General features: G+C 45.3%; 1 protein-coding gene across 1 annotated transcript in view; it reads left to right on the plus strand.

The window, feature by feature from the left end:
- The window catches only part of epha4l (eph receptor A4, like), a 51,404-nt gene extending 26,306 nt beyond the window's left edge, over positions 1 to 25,098 (plus strand). The window contains 13 exon segments of the mRNA XM_054605407.1: positions 4,736 to 5,005; positions 5,008 to 5,070; positions 11,589 to 11,713; positions 11,834 to 11,993; positions 13,253 to 13,364; positions 15,770 to 15,828; positions 16,313 to 16,426; positions 17,085 to 17,270; positions 20,690 to 20,751; positions 21,771 to 21,980; positions 22,106 to 22,255; positions 22,706 to 22,900; positions 25,019 to 25,098. Coding sequence (XP_054461382.1) covers positions 4,736 to 5,005; positions 5,008 to 5,070; positions 11,589 to 11,713; positions 11,834 to 11,993; positions 13,253 to 13,364; positions 15,770 to 15,828; positions 16,313 to 16,426; positions 17,085 to 17,270; positions 20,690 to 20,751; positions 21,771 to 21,980; positions 22,106 to 22,255; positions 22,706 to 22,900; positions 25,019 to 25,024 — 1,712 coding nt within the window. The 3' untranslated portion in view covers positions 25,025 to 25,098.
- Positions 25,099 to 26,058: the final 960 nt, after the last annotated feature.

Below are 26,058 nucleotides of genomic sequence, written 5' to 3' on the forward strand. Positions count from 1 at the left end.
CCTTTGACCCGCTCTCGTCAGCCGGTCAACATTTGATCTCTGAACTCTCACCCTGTCTGTCGTCTGCTGTTTTCCTTCCTCTCTGAACTTTTTTTTTTTTTTTTTTTTAAATATTTCTTTTTTACTTCTCACCCACATGTTAGAGCTGTGTAATTACAGCTGTCACTCACACATGCCTCCTCATCTACATCTTGTTTTCACTCTCTTTCTCTCAAAAACCCACTCAGAGTCATGAACAGAGCAGATGAAGGTAAAAAAAAAAAAAAAAACCAAAAAAAAACCCTCCTTAAAGTCATTTCCCAGTTTGCCTTGCTGAAGGTCAGGCTGGGAAAGAGCTAGCATTTCTGGTAATTGGGTATGTGTGTGTGTGCGTGTGTGTGTAATTGAAAACGCTTTTCCCCTCTCTTAGCTGGGAGTCTAGCGATCCAAGACGATGATTAAAACTGGATGTTTTATAATTCCTTCACTTTTTGACTGCTTGTGTGCAGGCCCGCTACTCCTGCTGTATTGTGACAAGTGTTCTTTTGGACGGCGATTCACGTGTTTTACGCTTAATCGAAAAAACGCTCGCTTTCCAGATTAGAAACAAGGGACACTTACCTCCCACGCTTTGGATCAATCTGCCCCGAGGAACCTGGCAGGATAAATACGTTATACTACTTTAAAAATACTAAACAGATTTGTTTGTTTGTATTTTTCTCGTCTTGCCTTTGTGTTTCCTGGCTTGCCTCCACTGCTCCTGCTTTCTATTTTATCTATTTCTTGTTGCTTTTATACTTCTTTGTAGGCAACCTTGCTTTGCAAAATGCCACACGGATTATATTTGTCAAGCTCCGTAGGCAACTGTACGAAAAATGGTCCACTTGTGGCGTATAGTCCACATTATTTATAGGCTGATATTTATATAACATACAGCATTAACCTAGTTTTCATACTGGCATCAGGTGGAAAATATCCCCAAAGGAACACAATTAGCAGCTCATTCAATTCAATATTATACAGTTTAGGTCAGTATATAAAATATGTTCAGTGCCAAACAGGCAATACACATGAATACATGTGGGTGAATATAAATACACACTTACTTACACACACACACACTCACACCACAGGGCCGTAATGAGGACCAGGGACGGACGGCCGTGGGAGCTGGCGGCTCCGTTGCGTTCAAGTTTGTAAGGAGGGGCTGTTCTCCATTTTGGGTTTGATGGGTTTCTCAGATTTTGCCCAGTTTTCTTAGCGGCGGTTTTTGGTGGAGGAAGCGGGAGGGACGGAGTGAGGAAGGAACGCAGGTCAGGGAGGACTCGAGGGTGGGGGTGAATGAATCCCAGCCGTATGGTAATAGCGGCCTCAAAGTTCTGGCCAACTTAGCCGGACCTGTACTTCGACCCGTGCACAACACTCGGATAACGGTTACTGATAGGAAGAGAGAGAAGGAGAGGGGGATGAAAGAAGAGAGGAGGAGGAGGAGGAGGAGGTGGGAGCATGGAGGGAGGAAAAGACGAGAGGATGGGAGTTAAAAAATGAGAAAGACAGATTAAAGAAAGGGGGAGATGGAAGTGAGGGAGCGACAGGAAAGAAAGAGAAATAAGGCCTCGGGGTGAAATTGCGAGGCCGTAATTGAACGGAAAAAACGAAATCACCAACTTTCTTCATGGAGAAACTTTCTAAGTCCCCCCCCCGCTCGGAATCCACCCAAAAAAGAAATGTGGATTTTAAAAGTTACTTTGAGCCGACGTTGTACGAAAGTTGTACGAGCGTTACACCCCCCCCCCCCACCCCGTCCCGTCGCTCTCCCTCTCTCTCTCTCAGGATTAATTACCGGGTGTCAGTCACAGCTGACGGCTCTCCCACGCTCCCTTGCTCCCACTGGTGCATTCTGGGAGAGCGACAGGTACAGCCAAAGGTAGATTGTGTGTGTGTGTGTGTGTGTGTGTGTGTGTGTGTGTGTGTGTGTGTGTGTGTGTGTGTGTGTGTGTGTGTGTGTGTGTGGAATGCAGGAGGGGGATACTGACATATGGTGGAATGTGTTTAAGACTTTATACAGTCATAAAGTTATACAGCGCTGTTGAAACTCTTGTCATAGCAACATCAAAACAATAATCATAGTCCACACACTTCAGTCAGTACAAACATATCTCTATCACATGAAAGGAATTCTTCTTTAAGTCTTTTAGAAATACCTTTATTTGCCTGCCAAGAGTTAGATTAGAAGATCAATACGTGGCTGTTTGCTCACTATGGAAGCTGGAGCCAGGAGACGTTGAGCTTGGCATGAGGGCTGGAAGAAGAAGAAGAAGAAGAAGAAGAAGAAGAAGAAGAAGAAGAAGAAGAAGAAGAAGAAGAAGGGGGAGACAGTTTGAATAAATCTGCTTAAACTCACTAATTAACACAGTATATATACATCAAAGAATATGTTTTCTTGCTATTGCTAATGCTTTTATTGCCTAACATTCTTTATTAATGTCTGAATAACAAAGCTCTTCCATTGGGATGGCTTATTTTGTACATCTTTTTATCCCTGCGAGGAGAAGAAGAGAGGAACAAGAGCGCACCCATTCTAAGACATTGATTGGAAACATTCTTATTACCTTTGCCCTGTTAATTTTTACGACGCCATAAGTCCAGATAACAGCTGAGTAATAGCTTTATGGCGCATATCAGACGCCGCATTTGTCGAGTGTTGAAAGGGAGAACAGGTTAGCTCAACCTAGCGCGCTGACAAAGGCGCCATTATAATGACGGTTGGGTGTGGGCACCTTCATTTAGAAAAAAAACCCATCTATAACTTGTTCCCATTGTCTGAGATGCAAACGGAGAGAATGAGGTGGAAGAGTGAAGGGAGGAAAATGTGGGAGCAGAGGAGGAAGTGTGGGGGAGAAAGGGGCAGAGCTTTTTCATCATTTTTTAATGGGAATTTATTAATAGTTTTTCTAGAAAGGCTGCGGGTTGGTGAGGGGAAGTTAAGCGATGCATATATTAACACAGTGCACTCTGTGTCCTCTCGTCCTCATGCTTGTGTGTTGTGCTGTTGGTGACCTTTCGGGGTCATTTTTCAGTAAAACAGACACTCCCTCCACCATCCATTTTCTGTCCCTTCCATCCATCCATCTATCCATCCGAACCCACTCCTTCCATACTAATCAGTGGCTTTATGCTTCCTTGGATGAACAGACGGTGTTTGTCTTCTCCTTCTGTCCTTTTCCATCTTCTTTCAAAAGCCTGCCAGCCAGACTTAACGCCGGCGTACGCAAGTCTAGACAATACACATACAGCAAGAGGGTTTTTGTGAAGAAGACACATGCATCACGGGCAAAAATTGCACCTCCACGTCTACATTAATGTGCCAACAAAAGCGCAACTTCTTCCTCCACACACACACACACACCCACACATTCTCCCCCTCGGCTGCTCTCTGCGTCCCATTGAAATCACTCATTGTCACGCGGCCCCTCCAAAAATAACACTGATAATTAATTTCCGTTGTGAAATGATTCGTCCGTGGACTGACTAGCTTTCATATTTCACCCTGCATCGATCCCCCCCCAGCCCGCTCGCGTGCGCTTCATTAGTCAGAGAGAGAGAGAGAGAGGGCGACAGGGGGAGAGAGAGAGATAGTTAAGTCAATTACCGTCGCTTATGTTTGAAAGCAGCGCAACAAAAACACATTCATTACAATAGGGCTGACATGTAAATTGAAACTGATGAGGAGGGGAGCTTGCGTGTCACGTGACTGTGGAGCTGCTCCTCGCATAAAAACTACATCAAAGCGGGAGCTTAATAACAGGGTCCAAAAGCAAACTTTGCCTTAAAGTTATTGAGTGGGTGCCATAAAGCCCTACTGTTAGCAGCGGGGCCCGGGCGCCCGGCCGCCTCCAGCTGATCCGACATATGAATGGGGAGCGAAAGCTGCCAGCCTATTGGATTTCAGTTAACGCGCTGAATTAACTGAGGTGGAATTGGATCCTCCCTCGCTGTAATGGACAGGACATTAAAAGGGAATTCAAGAAGCCTCTGCTCTCAATAAAGGGGCAACCCAGTCAATTATGCATTTTCATCTTTTTCTTATATGTATGTTTGGAAAGAATCAGTTTGTTGACCCTTGCTTATTTTTAAACAGGCCCTATTATGCTATTTTCCGGGTACATATTTTTATCTCAAGTTACAGTTACAACATGTTTACATGCGTTAATGCTCATAATCCTCCTTGTTCTCTCATTCTGGCTGTCCTGCAGCACCTCTTCTCACCCTCTCTCTGAAACGCTCCGTTGTAGTGCTTGCTCCTCCCTCCAGAAAGCAAAGTCTGCTCTGATTGGTCAACGTTTCACATTTAAAAGAACTCTTCCTCCAGAGCTTCAGCTCCTCCTCTCTCTTTTGTTGTTTGAGGGCCAAACTAGCCGGAAGGAGTTTTACGTCACTTCCGTAACATTATGACCTCATAAAGTTACATTATGACCTCATAAAGTTACGGAAGTGAAGGAGAGAATTCAATGGAGCCGTTTCAGGAGCTCAGGAGCTTCTGAGGGGGAGGGTAACTCCTTTTAGGGTTGGACTTCAGGTTTTACACTCTACGGACCTTTTATATGTACAAAAATATATATAACACACTAAAGAAGAGGGAAAAAGTGGAAAAGCATAATAGGGCCACTTTAATATTACGATCACCAATTCCTGCTTAGCATTCAGCCTCTAGTCACTTCTGGTAATGACATCAACTCTTTTCCTTCCTCCATAGGCCCTCCGACGGCGCCCGACCACCTCATCTCCAATGTGAACGAGACCTCGGTGAACCTGGAGTGGAGCCCGCCCCTCAGCTCTGGGGGGCGCCAGGACTTGACGTACAACGTGGTGTGCAAGCGCTGCGGGCCCGACGGACGGCGCTGTCAGCCGTGCGGTAACGGCGTCCACTTCAGCCCCCAGCAGCTGAGCCTGAAGGGCACCAGGGTGTCCATCAACGAGCTGCAGGCCCACACCAACTACACCTTCGAGGTGTGGGCGGTGAACGGGTCTCGCCGCAGAGCCCGGGGCCGGAACAGGCCGTGTCCGTGACCGTCACCACCAACCAGGCCGGTAAGAAAGACGATGATTGTTTAGGAGAATGGGAAGTATTGAATAGTCGGAGTGTCACATGAAAGAAGGTTAACGGCTTCCAATAAGTGACCATCATGATAAATAAGTGTTATGTCAATCAGATTGGAAGAGAGCAACGTATTGCCCCGATTTATTGACATACCAATATCTTTTTTTAACCCTATTGAACATGGTGGATCCCAATGAGACACTGACTACATGATTTCATGCTTCAAGTTTTATTGATTTGGCTTTGCAGTGATCTTGATGACAGGCCAACTATTAACATACAATAACAGTTATAGAGAAAATAATTAAAGTTAAGCTCCTTAATACCACAGAAAATATAGATATTATAGATTGTGAAGCCTTTGTCTATAAGGCTTCCCAATCTATAATATTGCACAGCCTTCAAAAGCAATTTTGGGGTTCAGTATATTTGCCCAAGGACGACCCGCTCTAAATCTTTAGCCACAGCCTCCCCGTAAATGTTAGCATGGTCGCTATGGTTACCTGCAGCTTTATACTAGTCAATAGGGTCCAATTTGGCCACTGTCAGTGGTCCCCGTAGTTTCAACCGGGGTGTGTGTGTGTGTGAGTGGCGAGTTCGCTACGTTTCACGCTCTCTCTGAGCTTTTTTTGTCCACTAAATCTTACAACTTTATTCCGAAACAAATTCTAAAGCGTCGTACTCCAGCCAATCGCCGATAATCGGCCAACCCTTCTAGTCATGTCTGGGAAGTGAAACAAACCCTAACCATGGATTAAATTGGAGAGCAACAGCTGATAGATACAATCTTGCCTCAAGGTAACTCTTCTGGAGCTTTTGATCACATAAAATGATCCTCCTCATTGATTAGTTGACTTAATTTGCCTGCTTATCCAAGTTAGTTTTCTTGACTTGTCTATGTGAGCCTGCAAAAGAAGAGTGTAAGTTTGCAGAGAAGCAGGGCGTCTCATATTGGATGCAGAGCACAGGTTCGTTACGCCGAGCGCTTGACAAACTTTATTTGATCTGCGTGTCAAAACATGTTTATTAAAAAATAATTTGGGTTAAGGCTGGATGATTGTTGAGGAGGTTGATGGATTATCTGCAGCGGGAAATGATTTTCTGTAATATTTCACTTGAGTTTTGCATAATTAGGCATGAGAAGTCAAGGCTGAAGACGTAGCGCTATATTTAGCTCTCAAGCTAATGAATTAGATGAGTTGTATTGATCTGTGGAGGCTTCATTACAAATGCTGCTGGGTTGTGTGCATGTGTGTGTGTGTGTGTGTAATTATTCTAGTGGAACACACCCATGAATACAGCCTCTCCTCCAGAGCTGGAGAACAGCCCTCTGGCCCGGGGGGTGCGTTCAAAGCCTCCCGTTGTTTAGCAATTTAGCCATTTTGTAACCGGTTGTTGTGCAAATGGATTTTTACGACCTCGGCCCTTTCTCTTCATCCCTCCCCGATCCTCCTCCACTTATAGCCGATCATTACTTTGGTCTTCTTTACTGCTCTGCTCTTGGGTGGCAAAGCAAAGTGCCTTTTTATCACTAATTTCAATCCTTGGGAAAGAGAGAATATCTTTGAATAGGGCTTCGGACTGGCAATATAAGGACACAGTGGCTTGATTTATCAGAGGGGGGGGGGTCAGGAAGATGGAGATGAATGGATGCGCTGCCAGTGGGAGTGCTGCCAGGCCAGCATGTGTGGGAGCCGTAATGGAGCACACCCTGGAGTCCAGGGCGGAGGGCTCTCCATAGCGCGCCGGTACGGACGCAAAAAGACCCCCAAAGACCCCCAAAGACCCCCAAAGACCCCACTCTCACACAAAGACATAGAAACACACAGCGATGTCCCCCGAGGTAGCTCCAGGCTAATCTGCTGACTTCAAGTTGTGAGATATAGATGATGTTGCCTTTGGCTCGTCACCAGTGCATGTTTCACAACTGTTCCCCAGAATTAGTTATATGAAGCTTGCAGCTGGAAGCTCTATTACAGTGTGTGTGTGTGTGTGTGTGTGTGTGTGTGTGTGTGTGTGTGTGTGTGTGTGTGTGTGTGTGTGTGTGTGTGTGTTTGCACATGGGCCAAAACCGAATGGGTAGGCTAAAAGTGAGAAAATGCGTTATACTGAATGTTTGCGCGCCAATGGATGCTCTTCATTCGCCTCTCAACAATGTCCTCTATGTGTCTCCCAGGGTGTGTGTGTGTCTATTCTAATTTGTGTGTGTGTGTGTGTGTGTGTGTGTGTGTGTGTGTGTGTGTGTGTGTGTGTGTGTGCGTGTTAAAGAGAATAGCTCCAGACTGATTGGATTTCTTCCTGCTAATGCTCGGTAGGGGCTTTGGAAGCTCCGGTTTCAGCCATGGTAATCCAGCCAGTCATCTGCGGCTGTCCTTCTCTCTGTATCGCCTCCCGTCACCCAGACACCGCGGATTACACATTTATTATGATAGCTTTATTAGGATTTATAAGCGCTGTGGAAAAGACAACCCCTGCCACCGCCTTTCCATAAAAGTTCAGATAGAACGGCTGGAGAGGGGAAGAAGTGAGGGAGGCAGGTTGGAGTTTTTTGTGTTATGTTGTATTGTATGATGTGTCTCTGCGTGAGAGGAAAATAGATAAAGGTGCATCACAGAAATAAGCCAGGAGATAATAGTTAAAACATGAGTCTTGCTGATTGCACGTGCATGCATCCGTGACCAGGCATGCGTTGGTGTGTTGACGAAGAGGTCAGATTCCGCGTCTCGCCGTGAACGATCGCGCGGCCGTAAATCAGCCGGGGTGTAACCCTTTCACCCGGACTGCACAAGGAAAGGGAGGGGGGGAGACGGGATGTCCAGGCTTTGAGCTGACCTCTGGCTGTAAATGGATGGTTGTTTTTTTTCTCTTCCCCTTTTTATGGGATCAAGCACTTTAGTGAGTGTGTGAGAAAGAGGGGGGGAAAGCGAGAGTCGGAAAGAGAAAGAGAGAGAGGTGTTTATGTCTCGATACAAAATACTTGGCAGGCTTAGGTGACTAAAAGTGAATTAGTGCATGAGAGAGCATGTGTGTGGGCACGTCCGTCTGCGCACATGTGTGTGAGTTTCCATCTCTTATGGCAAATCGGACAGACTTACATGTGGAAATGTGTTCGGGGAGATGGAATCAGGCTTTATAGGCGGCGGAAAGGATGTTGTTCATTTTCCTAGACACCCTGAAAAACGTCTCCCGCAATTTCTTTCCTCGGCGGCAGCAAAAATCTCGAGCGACTCCAATCTGGCAACCAGGCCCCAATCTGGCAACCACATGTGCACCCCGGCCCCCCTGTCTCTTTTCATGTCAAACTGTAATCGACCGCATATTCGACGGCGACCACAGCTGCTCCTCGCAACACAAATACGTTGTGCCGAACACGGCCGCGAAGACAAACTCACTCACTGAACAAAACTGTGTTCCATGCAGAGAGCAGAAAAAAACCAACAACAAAAAACCCAACAACTCTATGAGTCTCTGCCAGGTTTTTACTCATTATGATGTTCGCATAGGTGGCATGATTGAGTTTTCTGCTGTCTGTGTGAGATAATGGGACTAGGTGTATGTTTTTCTATCTTTCTGTCTGTGTAATGAGGTCTTTGTGTTGTGTGTGTGTGTGTGTGTGTGTGTGTGTGTGTGTACAAGTGTCGCAGGCTGTGAAAGAGTTTTCCTCTTTTTTTTAGGAGCACACAATTCTGAAATGAGATCTGAATATTCATTGCGTCTCACACTTATTATTCCACCAGCGTTTTTTTTTAGCCCACGCGTTCAGGAGGTGGTAAGAAATTACAGATCTGCCTTCACATATTTAAATTAATCTACAGGGGTGCTGGTCTAGCAAGGTCTGCCCAAGTCTCAGCCTGGAGTTTAACTTTTCTGTATTCAGTTAAGGTACAGTGTTGCATCAGCCCTGTTCACCTGGTGCACGCCTGCTACGACAGTATTTTACATTCCTCTGTGGTCAGTTTGCTTTTAAGGCATTCGTCTGACTAATTTATCTTTCAAAAAAAAAAAAGAGGAAAACTTGGCCTTGATGGATCACCTATCTTCTCCCTGGCTGTGTTTAACCTTGCAGTCTCGCGTAGGGAATCTCAGAAGGGACCACTCAGAAAATCACTCATCTTTATCCTCACATTAGTCGAGGGAAAAATAAAAAAAAAACGCAATGAGAGGAGGCGAACACGATTAAATCGCCATATCTGTCATCTTTGGCGGAAAGATGGATGTGTGGATTGCCTCGGGGGCACGGGGGCCGGCGACCCCTCTGGGTTTTTATTTCTGAGCCGGAGCGTCCTCGGTCGGCCCCAGGAGGGCCTTCAAATTGGCTCTGGCTGGCGGGTAAGATTGATTGGAGGGATACAAATGGCCGTCATCTAATTGTTTAAACTGAGACGCAACACATTAGACCAACAGGATTACACAACCTTGGGTTAATCTATTTACCGAGAGATGTCTGCAATCCCATCCCTCTCCATCTCCATCTCAACCCCTACTGGTCACAAACAATCTGCCCCCCCCTTCCCCTAACCCCTCCAGCCCCTTTCCTCCCCCCCCTGAAATTCAATCCGAGGCCGGTGCTTGAATTCCAGGCTCGTTTGAACTCAATCCCCTTCTAAAAGCAGGGTTTTGTTAGCGTTAGCTTGCAGGCTAGGCTCCCTGGAGCCCCTGGTCAAAGTGATGAGAATGTATATAATGTCATAGATAATCCAATCATAATCGGTGGACGGCGAACCCCTCATTAATCATCCCCACTGTAATTTTTTAAAAGGCAGATGGTCTGGAACGAGATTGGTTACAGTATCACTGAGGACCAGGGGTCAAAGATTCACTCCCTGTGAACTTGTAAGAGCAGGCGTCACCATGAAACGCTACCTGGGCTTCAGTGGAAATGCTTTTTTTTATTATTTATTATTTATTTTCTGTGTTGCTTTGTTCTGGCTCGTTGGAGATCAGATGACTGATGGTGGTTGTTTGGTTGTTGAGGGCAGAGGTGTGGACTCGGGTCACATTATTGGTTACAAATCTGCCGACTTTAGACCCCAATGGGACTTCAACAACACTGACTTTTGACTTCACTTGGACTTGAGCCGTTTGACTTGTAATACTTGATACCTTCCCCCAAGCCTAAAGATTTAAAAGTATGTTCTTTAAAAAAGAGTTTCACGAGTTAAATCATTTCCATTCATTTCCCGAATCAACTAACGTTAACATTGTTCATTCCAAGCAAATCATCCTTAATTCCCTTGATCCACTTTCCTTGAACTATTATTATTGAAAGGAAGCATCCAATCAAGGTCTAGTGAAGAAAGACCAAGATAACATTGCGTTACTAAAAGGCAGTTGGAAAAAAGGATACCAAAGATAATTTAATTTGCCTACAACAACTTTCGTAATGGTCAAAAAAAAACCAATTATTTCATTTGGTGAAGAGTGACTTGTTTTGGACTTGAAGCTCTTAGTTTAGGACTCGGTCCCACCTCTGGTTGTGGGTAGTAGTTCTGAAAGTGAGAGGGGGTTTAAGCTCCTAAAGGAACTGAGATGCAAGAACCCCCAACTGCTATAAATATGTGTGTGTGCATGTTTGTGTCCTTGGTCTTTTTACACAACATATTTGTTCTTTGGTTTATAGCTCCACCATGTTTCCTCTTCTCTGCTCAAAACTCAATCTGTGCATGAGTGTTTCACTGTTTACAACACTATCTCTCCCACAGCCATGGATATCAAGCACCAATAGTGTGTATGACCCAATTTTACTGTTGTCACACTCCCTGAAGATAGAGGTTTGATTTGTGCGCCGGCGTCGCACTGGAGGGAGGGGACGAGCGTGAGCCATTATCTTGTGCTTTAACCTTCACATGTTAGAGGCTTCTGAACGCAGATAGTACGGCTGCTTGAAATACGGCCTCATTATCAGCTGCAGCAGGAAGGACTCCAGATAAGATCGCTCTGCTGAGCTTTAATGAAAACCAATTGATTTGCTCTCAGGAAGACAAAGAACAAAACTCAGGAAAAAAAAAGAAACGTAAAAGACGTTGAGCTCATTTTGAGCTTTCCGAGGTGGACTTTGTAGCAGCACAAGGTTTCCCAGGGTGACCTGCGAATCTGCAGAAAATGAAGTTAGACATTATTTTGCCAGCTCGTAAGAAAAGTGGCTGAGACGCTGGCGTCAGCCGAGAGGGAAATTGGATCACTTTTATTGATGCCAGCCATTAGTTCAGAAGCAGAGTATTGCCATACACTCTAGCTTTGACAATTCAGCTGTGTGGCCATACAGCTCTGTAACGCCTCGGATTTTGAATGGAAGCCAAATTTAAAGACAAATGGAAGTGATTGCCTTGTTGGCTGTTCCACTGTTTGACTTTCTCAGCAGGAAAAAAAAGTGGTGGATTTATTGTGGGAGAGCAACATAAAACATAAAACAGACTTGGTTTATCCAAGGCTGAAATAACAACAACAGGACTCGGAGTATAGCAGTGGGCTAAAATATGTTTTCCTTTTTCTTTGATCATCTCACCAGCTCCCTCTCCAGTGACTTCTATCCAGGCGAAGGATATCACAAGACACACCATCTCACTGGCCTGGCATCCGCCAGATAGAGCCAACGGGGTCATCCTGGAGTACGAGGTCAAGTACTACGAGAAGGTGAGGGGTCCTATGGGAGATGTAGTTCCAGCTGATTAAAGAATCTCCAAAATAGACTGTAAGAAAGCCACGTCTGATTGTCTTATCTTTTTTTCTTTTTTCTGTCTCTGTCATCCTCAGGACCAAAATGAAAGAAGCTACAGGATCATAAAGACCTCGTCGAGGAACACCGACATCAAAGGTCTAACCCCCCTAACTTCCTACGTCTTCCATGTGCGAGCTCGCACGGCGGCCGGCTACGGTGACTTCAGCGGCCCGTTTGAGTTCATGACAAACTCCGGTGAGTTCAGGCTCGCCCACCACTCCTCAGCAGAGCAGTGCAGAGCCCCAAAAGGCTCCATGCCAGCTCCGTCACGCAGGATTTGGCAGGATTTCTGCAGAATCCTGCAATGATAGCATCTTTTACGAGTTTTTCTTTATCATTACAGAGTCGTTAATCATAATAGCTGTCGTCTATAAAAGATAAATTATATTGTGGCATCTTGAGTAGCTTCCATTTTTTAAGAAGCAATGAGTCTCAGTGGATGAGCCAGCCAAGGTTCAAACTATATGAGTTTTTGAGGAATTATATCATTTCTGACTGGAAGCTGCTGATTGCTACTTTTTGCATCTTAACCGAGGCCTTAAATAAAACAAATACGTGTTCATTGTTTGCAAGGCCTCTATTTCCAGCCTTTGGGCTAAGCTAGCTAACCAGCTGTTGGCTGAAACCTATGCATGTTTTGTGAATGAGGCCCAATGAGTTTCCTAAACAGTCCTCCGTGTCCAATTTGTCCTAATTGGATGCCAAATTTGATGCTAATGCTAGCTGTTTTTGCTTGCCCAGTTTTGTGACCAACAGTTTAATTTGTGGGCAATCTCAAGTCATTTATTGGGCTTTACTTGGTTGCTGAGCCAGTTGTTGCAGTTTTTGTTGTACAATATTGGGTATTGATATACCAAAAAGAATAAGACGTTCTGCCCTTTGATAGCAAGCTAACTCTAATCTGGAAGTTCAGTTGGAACAATGGAATTCATTGGTCAAACATATTTTAATGCAAGGGGGAAATCAGTTGACATAGACGTCCCTTGGAATAATTTTTCCCCAGGCAAGAATGATCCAAAGGGAAGTGCAAGCATTCATAAGAACCATTAAAATCAGTTTTTACTCATTTCTGTGTGAATTTTACAGACAAAAATCTGTGTTTACATCTTCTAAAGGGACACTATGACGTAGAGGGTTACAGAGACACACTGTAGGTCCAGGTGTCACCCTTTGTAATGCAGATAGAGACAGCAGTGCATGATAATGACATGGTCAAGCACACATCCTAATGGGCCCGCATTGTCTCAATGGACAAGGAGGGGAAACACAGGGAGGAAGTGTGAGGGGGGGTCGATGGCTTTGACAGACACAGAAGTTACACGGGCTCTTTCATGTGCGGCGACTCGGTTGAGCACAATGATATTGACTTTGCTCTTTGTCTCTTTCCAACCGTCCCCCCAATTCTCCCTCCCTCTCCTCTTCTTTCCTCCCATCTTTCCTCCCTTTTTCCTCAGTTCCAGCTCCCATTATCGGCGATGGGGCCAACTCCACGGTGTTACTGGTGTCGGTGGTGGGCAGCGTGGTCCTCCTCCTCATCCTCATCAGCGCCTTCGTCATCAGCCGAAGGTAAAAGCGTCGCCCGTCTGTCCCATTTCTGCTTTCTGCCTCTCCCTCTTTCCTCCCGGATGAGGGATGTCTTGCTTAGCGCTAGGAAAAAAAGTAGCTGTCAGGTGATGGACGTTATTGGAAAACACACACACACACACAAAAACACACACACACACACACACACACACACACACACACACACACACACACACACACACACACACACACACGCCGAGCCAGACAGCCAGTGCATCTCGCTCACGTCGGATGAGTGATGACTCGCCACACCGGAGACGTGATTGACAGCTCCGACAGCTGAAGAGATGCAATCAGCGACCCCTCGCTCCCTGTCCTCTGCATCCATCCCCGCTGCCATCCCCTCTATCTCTCAGCTAGTGGCTATAATCCCGACCGCTAGTTATTTTCTCCTGCTGCGCCCTGCTGCCCGCCGTGAAGAGAATGAGAGAGAGAGAGAGCGGGAGAGAGAGAGAGCAGGGAGAAAAAAAAGATGAGATAAGCGGGCAATGAAAAGTAGGAGATAGAATACAGACAGAGTGAGACAGAGAGGCATCAGGTGGATTTGCAGTGACCCAATCTCAGGGTGTTAACCAGCGAGCAGGACAAAGCACCGTCACACAGATGGGATTACATGCAGATGGGTCTGCCTCACCTCGGGGTGTTAACCACACACTCCCTATGTGTGTGTGTGTGTGTGTGTGTGTGTGTTGGGGTTGTATATGCGTTTATGCACATCCTTATGTGTGAAAAAAGGTATTGTTTTCACGTGTGTGGTGGCACTAGAGGGGGAAGGTGGAGCGTTAATGGTTTTGTGTGGTGATTCCACACAAAATCATTAACGTGTGCGTACCTTTTTATGGGCATTCGTTGATCCCTTTATGTGTGAGTGTGCCTCTTCATATGGAAAGCAAATCATTGTTTGCATGTGTGTATTGGCGTTGAGAATGATGGGGAGTGAAGGGGGGTGTTGATTGTGTGTGTATGTGTGTGTGTTTGTGTGTGTGTGTGTGTATGTGTGTGTCCTCTCTTTTCCATATGATTGCCTCTCTCCCCCGGCCAAGCAGGTGGTTGTCTCAGCCCTTTTTTATATGCATGTGACGGCCACTGTCATTGTGCTGCAGCGGCCATCCTGTGATTGTGGGAAGGGACTGTAATCACGTCGCCCGTTTACCATCATTACACAACCATAGAGGAGAACAATGTCTCGCACATCTGGTCATTTCCACCACTGACCCGACGCATCAATATAAGCACAGGTGTCAGACTGCCGGAGGGATTGGGGAGGGATTTAAGTGCATCTCTTCTAGGATTGATTTTCTGCTGTAAGCTCAGTGCCCTTCAGGAACCTTCAGTGTGATATCTATTCTTAAAGGGGACATATCATGTTCTTTTTTCAGGTTCATACTTGTATTTTGTGTTTCTACTAGAACAGGTTTATGTGCTTAAATGTTCAAAAAACACTTTATTTTTCTCACACTGTCTGTCTGAATACTCTTGTATTCACCCTTTGTCTGAAACACTCCGTTTTAGTGCCTGTCTCTTTAAGAATCCCTCCCGAAAACCAGTCTCTGATTGGCTTGCGAGAAAAACATGCCGCACATTGGCAAAAGTAGCTCTCAAGCTGTAGGTGGAGCTACTCAGATAACCCTGCATGTGAAATAGGAAATAGAGACAAATCTTACTGGCTCGTAGAATCACATATGTCCCCTTTAAAAGAATAGTTCAACATTTTGGGTCGAAAAAAAAATACTTTTCACATTTTGTACTCAATTTAACAGATGAGATAACATGTTAATCAGCGAGCTTTGTACATGCTTGTAGAAGGACAGAGCTAGCCTTGCTGTTTCCAGTCATTATGCTAAGCTAAGCTAACCCTCCCCTTGTTCTAGCTTCATATTTAACAGACAGACATGAGAGTGGTATCAATCTTTTCATTATTATATTATTATTATTACACGTATTATCCAAAATGTTGAATTATTCTCTTCAAGCTTTTGTCCCCTCAACTAAAAGCAATTATTAAGTTCAACCAATCAAACTCTAAAAATCACATTAGGTTAGCATTCAAAAAAGCAGTTACTGTCTCTGTAATGAGCTCCATTTTAATGAATAATTAATATCAAACAAGAATCTCAATGTCTGAACAGTAATCAGTGATTGTGTCGCCTCTTCACGTAATTAAATTGATGTGAAAGTGGGTTCGGAGTCTCAGTTTGACTTTTAATTAGGGTTTACTGAATTGACACTTGTGGTTTTATTATTATAATTTGTTGTTTTTACATATGATGCTTTGCCTTTTTTTTATTCTTGATTTTTTTTCACACATTCTCCCCGACATATGAGACTTGAAATGCTTCATGTTCTGTTGTCACTGCGACTGACCGTCCTGCTCTCTTTGCCCCCAGAAGGAGTAAGTACAGCAAGGCCAAGCAGGACTCTGACGAAGAGAAGCACTTGCATCAAGGTAACGCACACTTAACACTCCACCCACACGCTCTGTGATTGAAAAACATTAGCGCTGGCAGGTGTGTTCGTGTGCATGCACTCTAAACCGCAAATGAAGCCCATAAAATGAGGGGTGGGGGTGGGGGGCGGGGGGGTGAACAAAATATTTTGAAGTTAATGTACTTGCATCCTAACATGCTCCAAACACCTCATTATCAAGTCATCAGCGTTGTTATTTGCGTCCCACAAAAAAAGAAAGAACATTTCAAGTTAATGAGCTCCATCTTCCTTGGAGTCAGCCATAGTGACATGAAAAGCAATGGGAAGCGAGGTATGGGGAGAAGAAAGGAGGAGGAGGAGGAGGTGGAGGTCCCACAGAGGAAGGCGGTGTAGCCTGCAGCATGATGGAAATAAAGAACAGATGGAGCGTACTTGCAGGAATGAATTAACCTTCACTTTTTTTTTTGCTTCCTTCCTTTTATTCCCAAACGTCTTTCCAACAGGAGTGAGGATATACGTTGACCCCTTTACCTACGAGGACCCCAACCAAGCCGTCCGCGAGTTCGCCAAAGAGATCGACGCCTCCTGCATCAAGATCGAGAAAGTCATCGGCATTGGTGAGGGGCCGCGATTTGTTTTTCTGATCCAGCGACTTCACTTCGTGCTGCCATTTATTGTCAATTATTATAAACGCAGTGTTCTTTGCAGGAAGGCCTGTTGTAACACACTTTTGGATAAAAGCATCCACCTAATGGCATAATAGTGCAGTTAGTATTCGTCTCATGCAAATATTCTGTAGCCGGCATATCATATCTCAGTGACTCACGTCGGTGCGTGGCCTTTTATGCTCTGATGTGCACCCCTTGTGAATATAAAAAAAACATTGTTTTCTCAGACAATGACATGTGGTCTGCCTCTGGAGAGGTCAACGAGTAAAAAAAAAAACAATAAGTAAATAAAAATCAGAGGAGGCTAAATATGATGTCTGTTCTATTCCTGTGGCCAGAGAAAAGTCATCCAATGACAAAATAATAAAGAGAAAGAATCAATACCCATTTCCTCTCTCTCTCTCTCGCTCTCTGCTCCAGTGGGTGAGGGGAGGAGGGGAGTGAGGGATTAGAGACCCTGATCAATGTTAAAATTGGACCCCTCTGAACCTGCACACACACAAAAACACACAACAGCGCCCTATCACTCCTCGATGTGATTTATAATCCTGTTGTATCAAGAGTGCTTGGTTCACTTTTTTAACTTGTGTGTGTGTTTTTTTTTCAGGGGAGTTCGGCGAGGTCTGCAGCGGCCGCCTGAAGATGCCGGGCAAGAGGGAGATCTGCGTGGCCATCAAGACGCTGAAGGCCGGCTACACCGACAAGCAGAGGAGGGACTTCCTGTCCGAGGCCAGCATCATGGGCCAGTTCGACCACCCAAACATCATCCACCTGGAGGGCGTGGTCACCAAATGTATGTCGAGCATGTTATTGTGTTTACTTTTTAATGGGTGATGGATGAGAATTTTCCCAAGAACATATTTTGCAGCACAACTCTTTTCTTATTTGAGAAAACCGTAAACTATTAAGGAGGAATGAAATTGCAATAATAACATTTACACACATAATGACTTTTAAATTACAATGACACAGACGATACATTCATTTCTGCTGTCCCCCTCTTTCTCCCTTAAAAAAAAATAACCGCGACAATAAATCACCACTAAGTACGTCTGTGGATTTGGGTGACTTTGGAGGAAAGGGGCGAGTGTTGGGACAAACCAATCTTTACTCGCCTAAAGGTGTGTGTTTGTGTGTGCTTTAACGCTCGCATACCTGCAGTATCTAAAGACGCTCGCACATATACGTGTTTGCGTTTGTGCGTGTGCACACCCCATCCGGGGGTATCCCCAGGTGGGTTTTGTCCAGATGGAAAGGGGGTCCAGCATCGGTGGGGGAAAGGGGGAGGTGGTGCGGAGGTAGCTGGGCATTTGGGAGGGACGGGTGGGGGGGGGTGTGGGGGGGGGTCTAATGGGTCCAGAAACGGGCCCTGTAGCGGGGCACCAGGCTCATTAATCATGATGTCAGCTGTAAATGTGTTTGGGGTTAGGGAGTGATACCCTATCCCTCCTCTATCTGCTGCTGCCCGGCCACAGAACACCGGCCAGATCTCCCTCTCTCCTCTGCCCTTGGCACTCTCTGCTCTCCGTCTCTCCCCTTTCTCCCCCCACCTTCAACACCTCCCCCCTGTGCTTTTTTGTTGTTGTTAGAGCCCGAGGTGTTCATGTATGTGTGTGTGTGTGCGTGTTCCAAGGTTCTTGTCAGCACACGTCGCCGTCTGTGCGCCTTTGATTGCACGCATGTGTGCGTGAGTGTTACCATAGCTGATGAGCCAGCCTCGGCTCTCGGGGGTTAGATGGATGAAGTGCCTTAATGCGTTGTGACACAACAGCAGCCCGGCCCTATCTGTGCTAGATAACGCCGTCTCTCCCACTGTACACACACGAACACACATGAAAGATGTACACACACACACACACACACACACACTTTTAAAGCCCAGCCGGAGCTGAAAGTGAACAGCAGCACGGGCAGAATTGCTTATCACCTATTACACCGGGGGAGGGGAGGTCAGACCCTCGTGGAGACGGAGTGAGGAAGACAAGAGAGGAAAAAGGCGGACAGATGGACAGGAGGAAGGGAAAAGAAACCCGAGACAAGTAGCGGAGAGGAGAGGTGCAAATAGAGATGCGGACGGAAGGAGACAGGAAGGTTGGTTAGGAGCTGATGGATGAGAGGAAAGACAGAGAACAGCGGTAGAACTACTGAACCGGAGGCTGAAAGAGACAGAGACGGAGCGAGACAGGAGCCCACGGTGAGCCAAAGCAGGAAGATCAACGCCATTCCACCTCCATCCCTCTCACTTTTCAGAAGGTTTTGGGCAAATTAGTCCTTTACACTTCAGTGTGTCAGTGGAATCTATTTAAAGTCCATTATTTGAATTGCACACTCCCCCCTCTCCATTACAATCACGTTAAAAGGAATTCTCAATCTGGCCCTCAGTTTGCTGGCATGTCCAACGGAGACAATTAAGCCTTATTAATTATGGAGGGACTCCAAATAGACTCTGAAATACATAAATGTGCAAAAAAAAATCCTCCCACTGAGGACTTCTGGCTGCAGTCCACCATCTTGAAGCCTGTGTGGATTTAAAGTTTTCTGTCACGCAAGTGTGTAATTAAAAATCCAGCCTCCGTTAAGAGCTCGAAATCAGACGATGTTTAACAGCTGATTTACATAAAGTAAGAGCGTGCTAATTAAAAAAAAAAGATCTGCGTTTAAAAAGCCAGATCTTTGTTCCGTGCAAACGCCACGGCCTTCGTCTCCCTGTTGCGTTTCTCCCCTTGCCCTGTTTTGTTGGCAGGTGATAATCGGCCCACTGGCCCAGAGTTCATTGCCAAAGCCGGCAGGGCGTATTCAGTAAACAAGGAATTAGCATGCAAATGGTGAGGGAGGAAGAGGGCGGGGCCGGGAAGGCGAGAGTTTAAGGTCGCAGGTCAGACGCTCCTCAGACTTGATTGGGGAGCTGTCAATCACCGGCGGCCCCGGGGCAGAGGCGAGCAACAAAGGGAACAAAGATGGCTGACAAAGAGGGCCCCTCGCTCTCCCCCAACTTTCACTCCACTTCCTCCTTTTTTTTGAGGGGGGGGGCCCGTAATTAATGGTGTGCCAATCACGCGGCGGGTAAGACGGTGACTGACGGCCTCTTGGCACGGCGAGCCGGCCTGCTGTGGAGTGAAGGAACTTCACCCTTCGAGACCTTTACTGCCGACACCACTCATTGGCTCTCTCTCCTCTGCTGTAGGCGTTCTGCTGGAGCGCACGGGAGATTTGCACACAACCTCCCCGCTAGGCATTCTGGGGTTGAAGTCATGAAGTCAGCACTTTCTCTTCAACGCGACGGGGCTTTTAAGTCCACCTTAACTGTGCCACTGTGAAGTGGGACGCAAAGAGCGGTTGTGCTGTTCCTGGAGGATTTCGCGGCAGCACTGTTTTTTCCAGCATGTGTTGTTGCCATGGCTGGTTAGGCACCAGCTTGCTGCCATTTTGGGAGAAAAACAAGCCTTCCCTTCCTTCCCTTTTTTTCTCTCTCTCTCTCTCCTCATGACCGCTATCCCCCTCCCCCTCCTCATCCTAAGAGACAAAGACAGACAGAGACCCACCAGGGAATGTCCACCCTCCCTACCGCCTGCCCATGTTCAGATAAAGAAGCAGACGCTTCCCCGAGAGAGACGGAGAAGGGAGGACAGAGGGATGAGGTGAAGAAGGGCCAGAGAGGAGTGGCGGGGATCGAGGGGGGTGAGGGAGGGAGAGCGATGGGGGGGTGAAAAGAAAGCAACGAGAGAGAGGAGCTGGCGGGAGAGTGACAGATGCGTGGAAAGTTGGCAGAGGAGAAAGAGGGCAAAGGGACAGTGAGTGACATAAATAGCGAGTCAGAGGGATTCTGGGTGAGCGACCGTGATGAGACTTTGGATAATGCGTCCAACGTCAGTTCATATTTGCATAAACACAAGATGCTGTGTGTGTGTGTGTGTGTGTGTGTGTGTGTGTGTGTGTGTGTGTTTGTGTTGTGTTCCAGTGGAGATGCCTTTGCATGTGCAGGGGAAAGTAAGTGGGACGTCAGGGCAAACGTAGCACCGAGCTAATTAAATCACTACGGGACAGAGATGGATGGCCTAACACACACTCACACACACACACACACACACACACACACACACACACACACACACTCACATCCCCCCCTCCCGCTGTGTTGGGCTGTGATGTGCATCGTTTACCTCTATAATCATCTTATTCTCTCTCTCTCTCTCTCTCCCTCTCTCTCCCTAGGTAAGCCAGTGATGATTATCACAGAGTACATGGAAAACGGATCGCTGGATGCATTCCTGAGGGTCAGTCATGCGTTTCTGTCTGCGTGTGTGTGTGTGTGTGTGTGTGTGTGTGTGTGTGTGTGTGTGTGTGTGTGTGTGTGTGTTTTCTGGAGCATGCGATACGAGCGTTCTGATCACATCTTATCTCTCTCATGTCACCCCCCACCCCCCCTCCTTGAAATGACAAGTGTTCGTTCACAAACATCGTCCTAATCTTTATCCCCTCTCCTTGATCGACTTACTGTTTTTTTTTTTTTTTCTTTACGACAAGGAGGTTAGCTGAGGTTTGATTTCCAGGGTTCACTACACTTTTGGGTTTAAGATGATGCTTAGCTTCTTTATCCAGTGAAGAAACATAGATTTAGAGCAAATAGAAGGAAATTAAAAGAAACAGTAATTGTGTTGGCATAAATGATGTTGCATGAATAACAACTTGTTGCACAATAGCAGTTGCAAGCATAAATAAGGACATTAAATATTGTACATTAAAGGGGAACACCAATATTTTAGACTGTCTCCGACCATAGAAATAACATGAATTAATATTAAAATGGGCTTAGATCCCCTTTAATTATTTTTGTCAACAATCATAACTTGTTTGCTTACAGCTACAATATAATGTGAATTATATTTTTATTTACAGCGTATAAATGCTTAAGTTTTGTTTTATGAACATAACTGGATACAGTTTGTATATGTCTACAAACAGTCAATAAGTAATGAATAGCACAATAAAAGGTGCTGTTAAACTGCATTATCAAGCAGGATGAGCAATATAACTATTGGAGAATACATTAACAAACACTCGAAAATAGATAGAACAATCTAAGCTGTGTACAGCTACATTATAGTGTCTAATAAACCATTTTTTAACACTGGGACAGAATTTACTCATGTACGACTGAAGTCCTTATATTGCCACCGGGAACAATGTGAAATATTTGCAGTTAAATGAAAAACCAAAACGTTTAAGATGCCTGTGAAATAATATGAGACACAATGTTCATTTCTTTTTCCTTTTTTTGGTTCTTTTCCTGCAGAAGAACGACGGCCGCTTCACGGTGATCCAGCTGGTCGGCATCCTGCGGGGGATTGCGTCGGGCATGAAGTACCTGTCTGACATGAGCTACGTCCACCGCGACCTGGCGGCTCGCAACATCCTGGTCAACAGCAACCTGGTGTGCAAAGTGTCCGACTTCGGCATGTCCCGAGTACTGGAGGACGACCCCGAGGCCGCGTACACCACCAGGGTGAGTGTGTTAGTGTGTGTGTGTGTGTGTGTGTGTGGAGGCGAGCATGTGTTTGACTGACTCAGCGGTCCACCAACATGTCACCTTGTCAGCTTTCATTAATCGGCCCCGTCTTCCAATTACAGGGAGGGAAGATCCCCATCCGCTGGACGGCCCCGGAGGCCATCGCCTACAGGAAGTTCACCTCGGCCAGCGACGTGTGGAGCTACGGCATCGTCATGTGGGAGGTGATGTCATACGGCGAGCGGCCGTACTGGGACATGAGCAACCAAGACGTAAGTCAGGAGGAGGAATGGAACTGAATGCAGGAATAAACATAAATAATATGCAGCATGAATTAGGTTGGAACACTGGAGCGTGAGCAATGACTCCCTGATGCGTGTGCACTGTCAAACATTTTTAAAAAGATACTTCATCATTTTTAACTTGGTTATGTAATCAAATTACCTGCACGGCTGATACGACAACACCAGCAGTATATTCCCCTTTCTCATTTACACAATAAATTTACAATTCTAGTGGCACTAATGATGATGAAGAATTTTATTCATGCAGAAACAAATTTCTTGCAAATGTGCCGACAAAAAAATGAAGCTATGGGGAGAAAATCACAGGGGAAAAATGACTGTGCTGTAATCAAGTTTTTTTTCTATTTTTTGATCTCAGTTTAACAAACAAACTCAGAGACAAAGTGACTTACTGCAGCTTTGATCTCCCGTCTATAGGTGATCAAGGCTATCGACGAGGGCTATCGGCTGCCCCCACCCATGGACTGCCCCGTGGCGCTCCACCAGCTCATGCTGGACTGCTGGCAGAGGGAGAGGGCCGACCGGCCGAAGTTCGGACAGATCGTCAACATGCTGGACAAGCTGATCCGCAACCCCAACACCCTGAAGAGGACTGGGGGAGACCACTGCCAGGTGAGAGGGCAGACTCTTTACGATCCAGATCTGGTACCAGACCGTGTCCCTAGTTACGCCGGAGAATCCACAGAACCCTCATAAACAGTTTTCATAGGGAACTACTTTCTACTGAAGAAGTAGTCCCTAAAAACTGCATGGCTTTACCAATAAATACCACTACAGTTGAGTTTCAATTTGTTGAATTCTCTGATAATTCTGATGATATCACCTATAGTGTCTAATAAACCATTTTTTAACACTGGGACAGAATTTACTCATGTATGACTGAAGTCCTTAACAGAAAAATCATATTGCCACCGGGAACAATGTGAAATATTTGCAGTTAAATGAAAAACCAAAACGTTTAAGATGATGGTGAAATAATATGAGACACAATGTTCATTTTTTTGGTTCTTTTCCTGCAGAAAATCATTTAAACTGTCTTACCTAGAGGGGTGAAATTTTTCTGGAATATGACCATGATACAAATGTATTTTACATAATTAATGCATTAATTAGCATGATTTTAGCTTGACTGAACAAACTACAAAAGCTCAAAACAACTCTCCTTAACCAGAAAAGAACCCTTTATGGCTCCATTACTGAATAAACTCTGCATGGAAGAAAAGAAAAGTTGTGGAACTTCTCATAAAGCTCACAGCGGCAACCCGAAAATATGTTGTTGTTAAAAAGCTAATGTGCAAAAACACACATATGCTGCCCATTTACAGCACAGTGCATTGCGTACCTGACATTCTACTACACACACACACACACACACACACACACACACACACACACACACACTCACACACACATACACGCTCCCCTGTTCTCTCGTTGGTGTTTACATTCTCCATTAAACATTATCTACCAGTAACGTGTGCCTCCATAAAGGATTTCTTTGCAAACTAGCTTTAATGGTGCTGTACACTCAGGAATGTAGGCGCTCTAACATGACTGTGGGGTGGGGGGTGGGTGGGGGGGGGAGAATTACGATGTTACGGCGAGTTAAAAACAAACATGACCCCACAGGTCCGACACCATTACTCTGGAGCGGCTAAACGTGTTAAGAATGACCTACGTGTGTTTACAGACTCGGGCCGCGGGCCGGTGGGATTCTGTCTGCGTTTAATGAGTGTGTGTGATGCGCACACCCTCCCACACTCGGCTGCGGTGAGAGCGAAATGGGGGAGTCCTTGTGGAGTAATTAGCAGAACTCCAACCTATAAATGCAGCTTTAACAGTTCCATGAGGGAAAGGGGAGAGTCCAATGTGTGTGCGTGTGTGTGAAAAGGGATCCTTATGCATAATCTTTTCCACCTCCTGAGTACAGATGACTTATTAAAGAGTCTGACATCCTGTTCTCACACTTTTTTTTTTTTAAAAGAAGGGAGAAAGATAAAGAGAGAGAGGGTGAGAGTGAGAAAGTCACTAGAGCGAGACGAGACCCGCCACCGACTCAGGCCCGGCGTAAATGTTTCATGGCTGACGGCGCTTCTGCTGCACGATCAACAGAAAGGAAAGATAGAAAAGAAAAAGAGAAGTGAATAAAGAGGGAGGTCATGCTGCTGATTGCGAAGGAGGAACTCCGGCGTGCGGTAAAAATTGACCGAGGTGGACCCCAGGGTTGTGTTCATTCTGTAAAATACACTCAGGAGGAACCTTGTTTGGCTTGGCTCGGTTCCTAGTAGGACCCACAAAACAGGGGACACACAGCAGAGCTAAACCCCAACAGACCTGCTGAGTCCATCAAGGAGGAGAAAGCTGGAGTGAAATGTAGCATGGAGCTTTCTTTACGGCCTGTGGGTAGCTTTCCTGTCATCGCACGGGGCGTAAGCATCACGCCCCTCTGATGCTACGCCACAGCATCATTGTCAGGAATAAGGCTAATTCCTGTAAAGCCGTCGTTGCCATGAATCAGTGGTTTTCCAGACTATGGATCATTAACGTTTCAAGTCAAAAGCACTTAATAAGGAGCTGTTATTGTCTATCTGCACAGACAGCTGCTCACGTGGTTGGTTTTTCGGGGCTTCCGTGCTGGAACTGAAGCACCAAACACTGAGTGTAAACGCAGAACCAAGAAACTTAACCTCATGAGATTAACCCTCCACTTTCCTCTCCTCCACCCACCAGGCCTAACACCACCCTGCTGGAGCCGGGGAGCCCCGAGGCGTCCGCGGCCGTCGGCACGGTGGAGGACTGGCTGCAGGCCATCGGCATGGAGAGATACAGCGACAACTTCACCGCCGCCGGCTACACCACTCCAGAGGCCGTGGTCCACATGACACAAGAGTGAGTACGGAGGGGAGAAAGTGAGAGGAAGGGAGGGAGAGAGCAGAGAGAGGGAGCTGCTCAAACAAACTGGAACATAGTAGAACAGTATCAGAAAACATCAGGCTCTGAACTGAAATGTTCTCTTATTTTAAACAGACTTGAGTTTTTAAATACTGATTTAAAAAAAAAAAAATATATATATATATAAAAAAAAAAAAAAAAAAAAAATATATATATATATATATATATATTATATTACATTACATTACAGTCATTTAGCAGACGCTTTTATCCAAAGCGACTTACAGGAAGTGTATTCAACGAAAACAATAATTGCAACAGACTAATACGAATATATATATATATATAATAATACAAATAAATAATAATGAAAATAAATGTTAATTGGATAGCATTTTTAAAGCTACTCAAAGGCACTTGACATCGTAAAAACAGGAGCAATAAAAAAGCAATAACAATATAAACAAGGAAATATAAATTATCTTAAAATAAATTAGGAAATATTTTAATTAAACAGGAATAAAAAAACATTATGAGAGTTAGATGAGAAGACACTCATGTATGTATTAAGTATAATGCCGAATCAAGCATAAAGCCAGGGGAAAACTGCTGGCCTGGCTCTATTTTACTGTAAATAATCTCTATTAGCCCGTTGTCTGTGAGTACATATGATATGAGAGTGGTATCAATCTTCTCATCCAACTCTCTGCAAGAAAGCAAATAAGTGTATTCCTCCAAAATATCAAACTATTATTACACTCCTTTTTGTTTGGAGCAGAATTATTATTTGACATATTTTGCAAATGTGATAAATGTTTCTCAGTCTCCATCACTTGTTCTTAACATTTCCAGCTATTAAGATCACAGGATTAGGGCTG

Source organism: Anoplopoma fimbria, chromosome 1 (assembly GCF_027596085.1).
Source record: "Anoplopoma fimbria isolate UVic2021 breed Golden Eagle Sablefish chromosome 1, Afim_UVic_2022, whole genome shotgun sequence".
Taxonomy (NCBI): Eukaryota; Metazoa; Chordata; class Actinopteri; order Perciformes; family Anoplopomatidae; genus Anoplopoma; species Anoplopoma fimbria.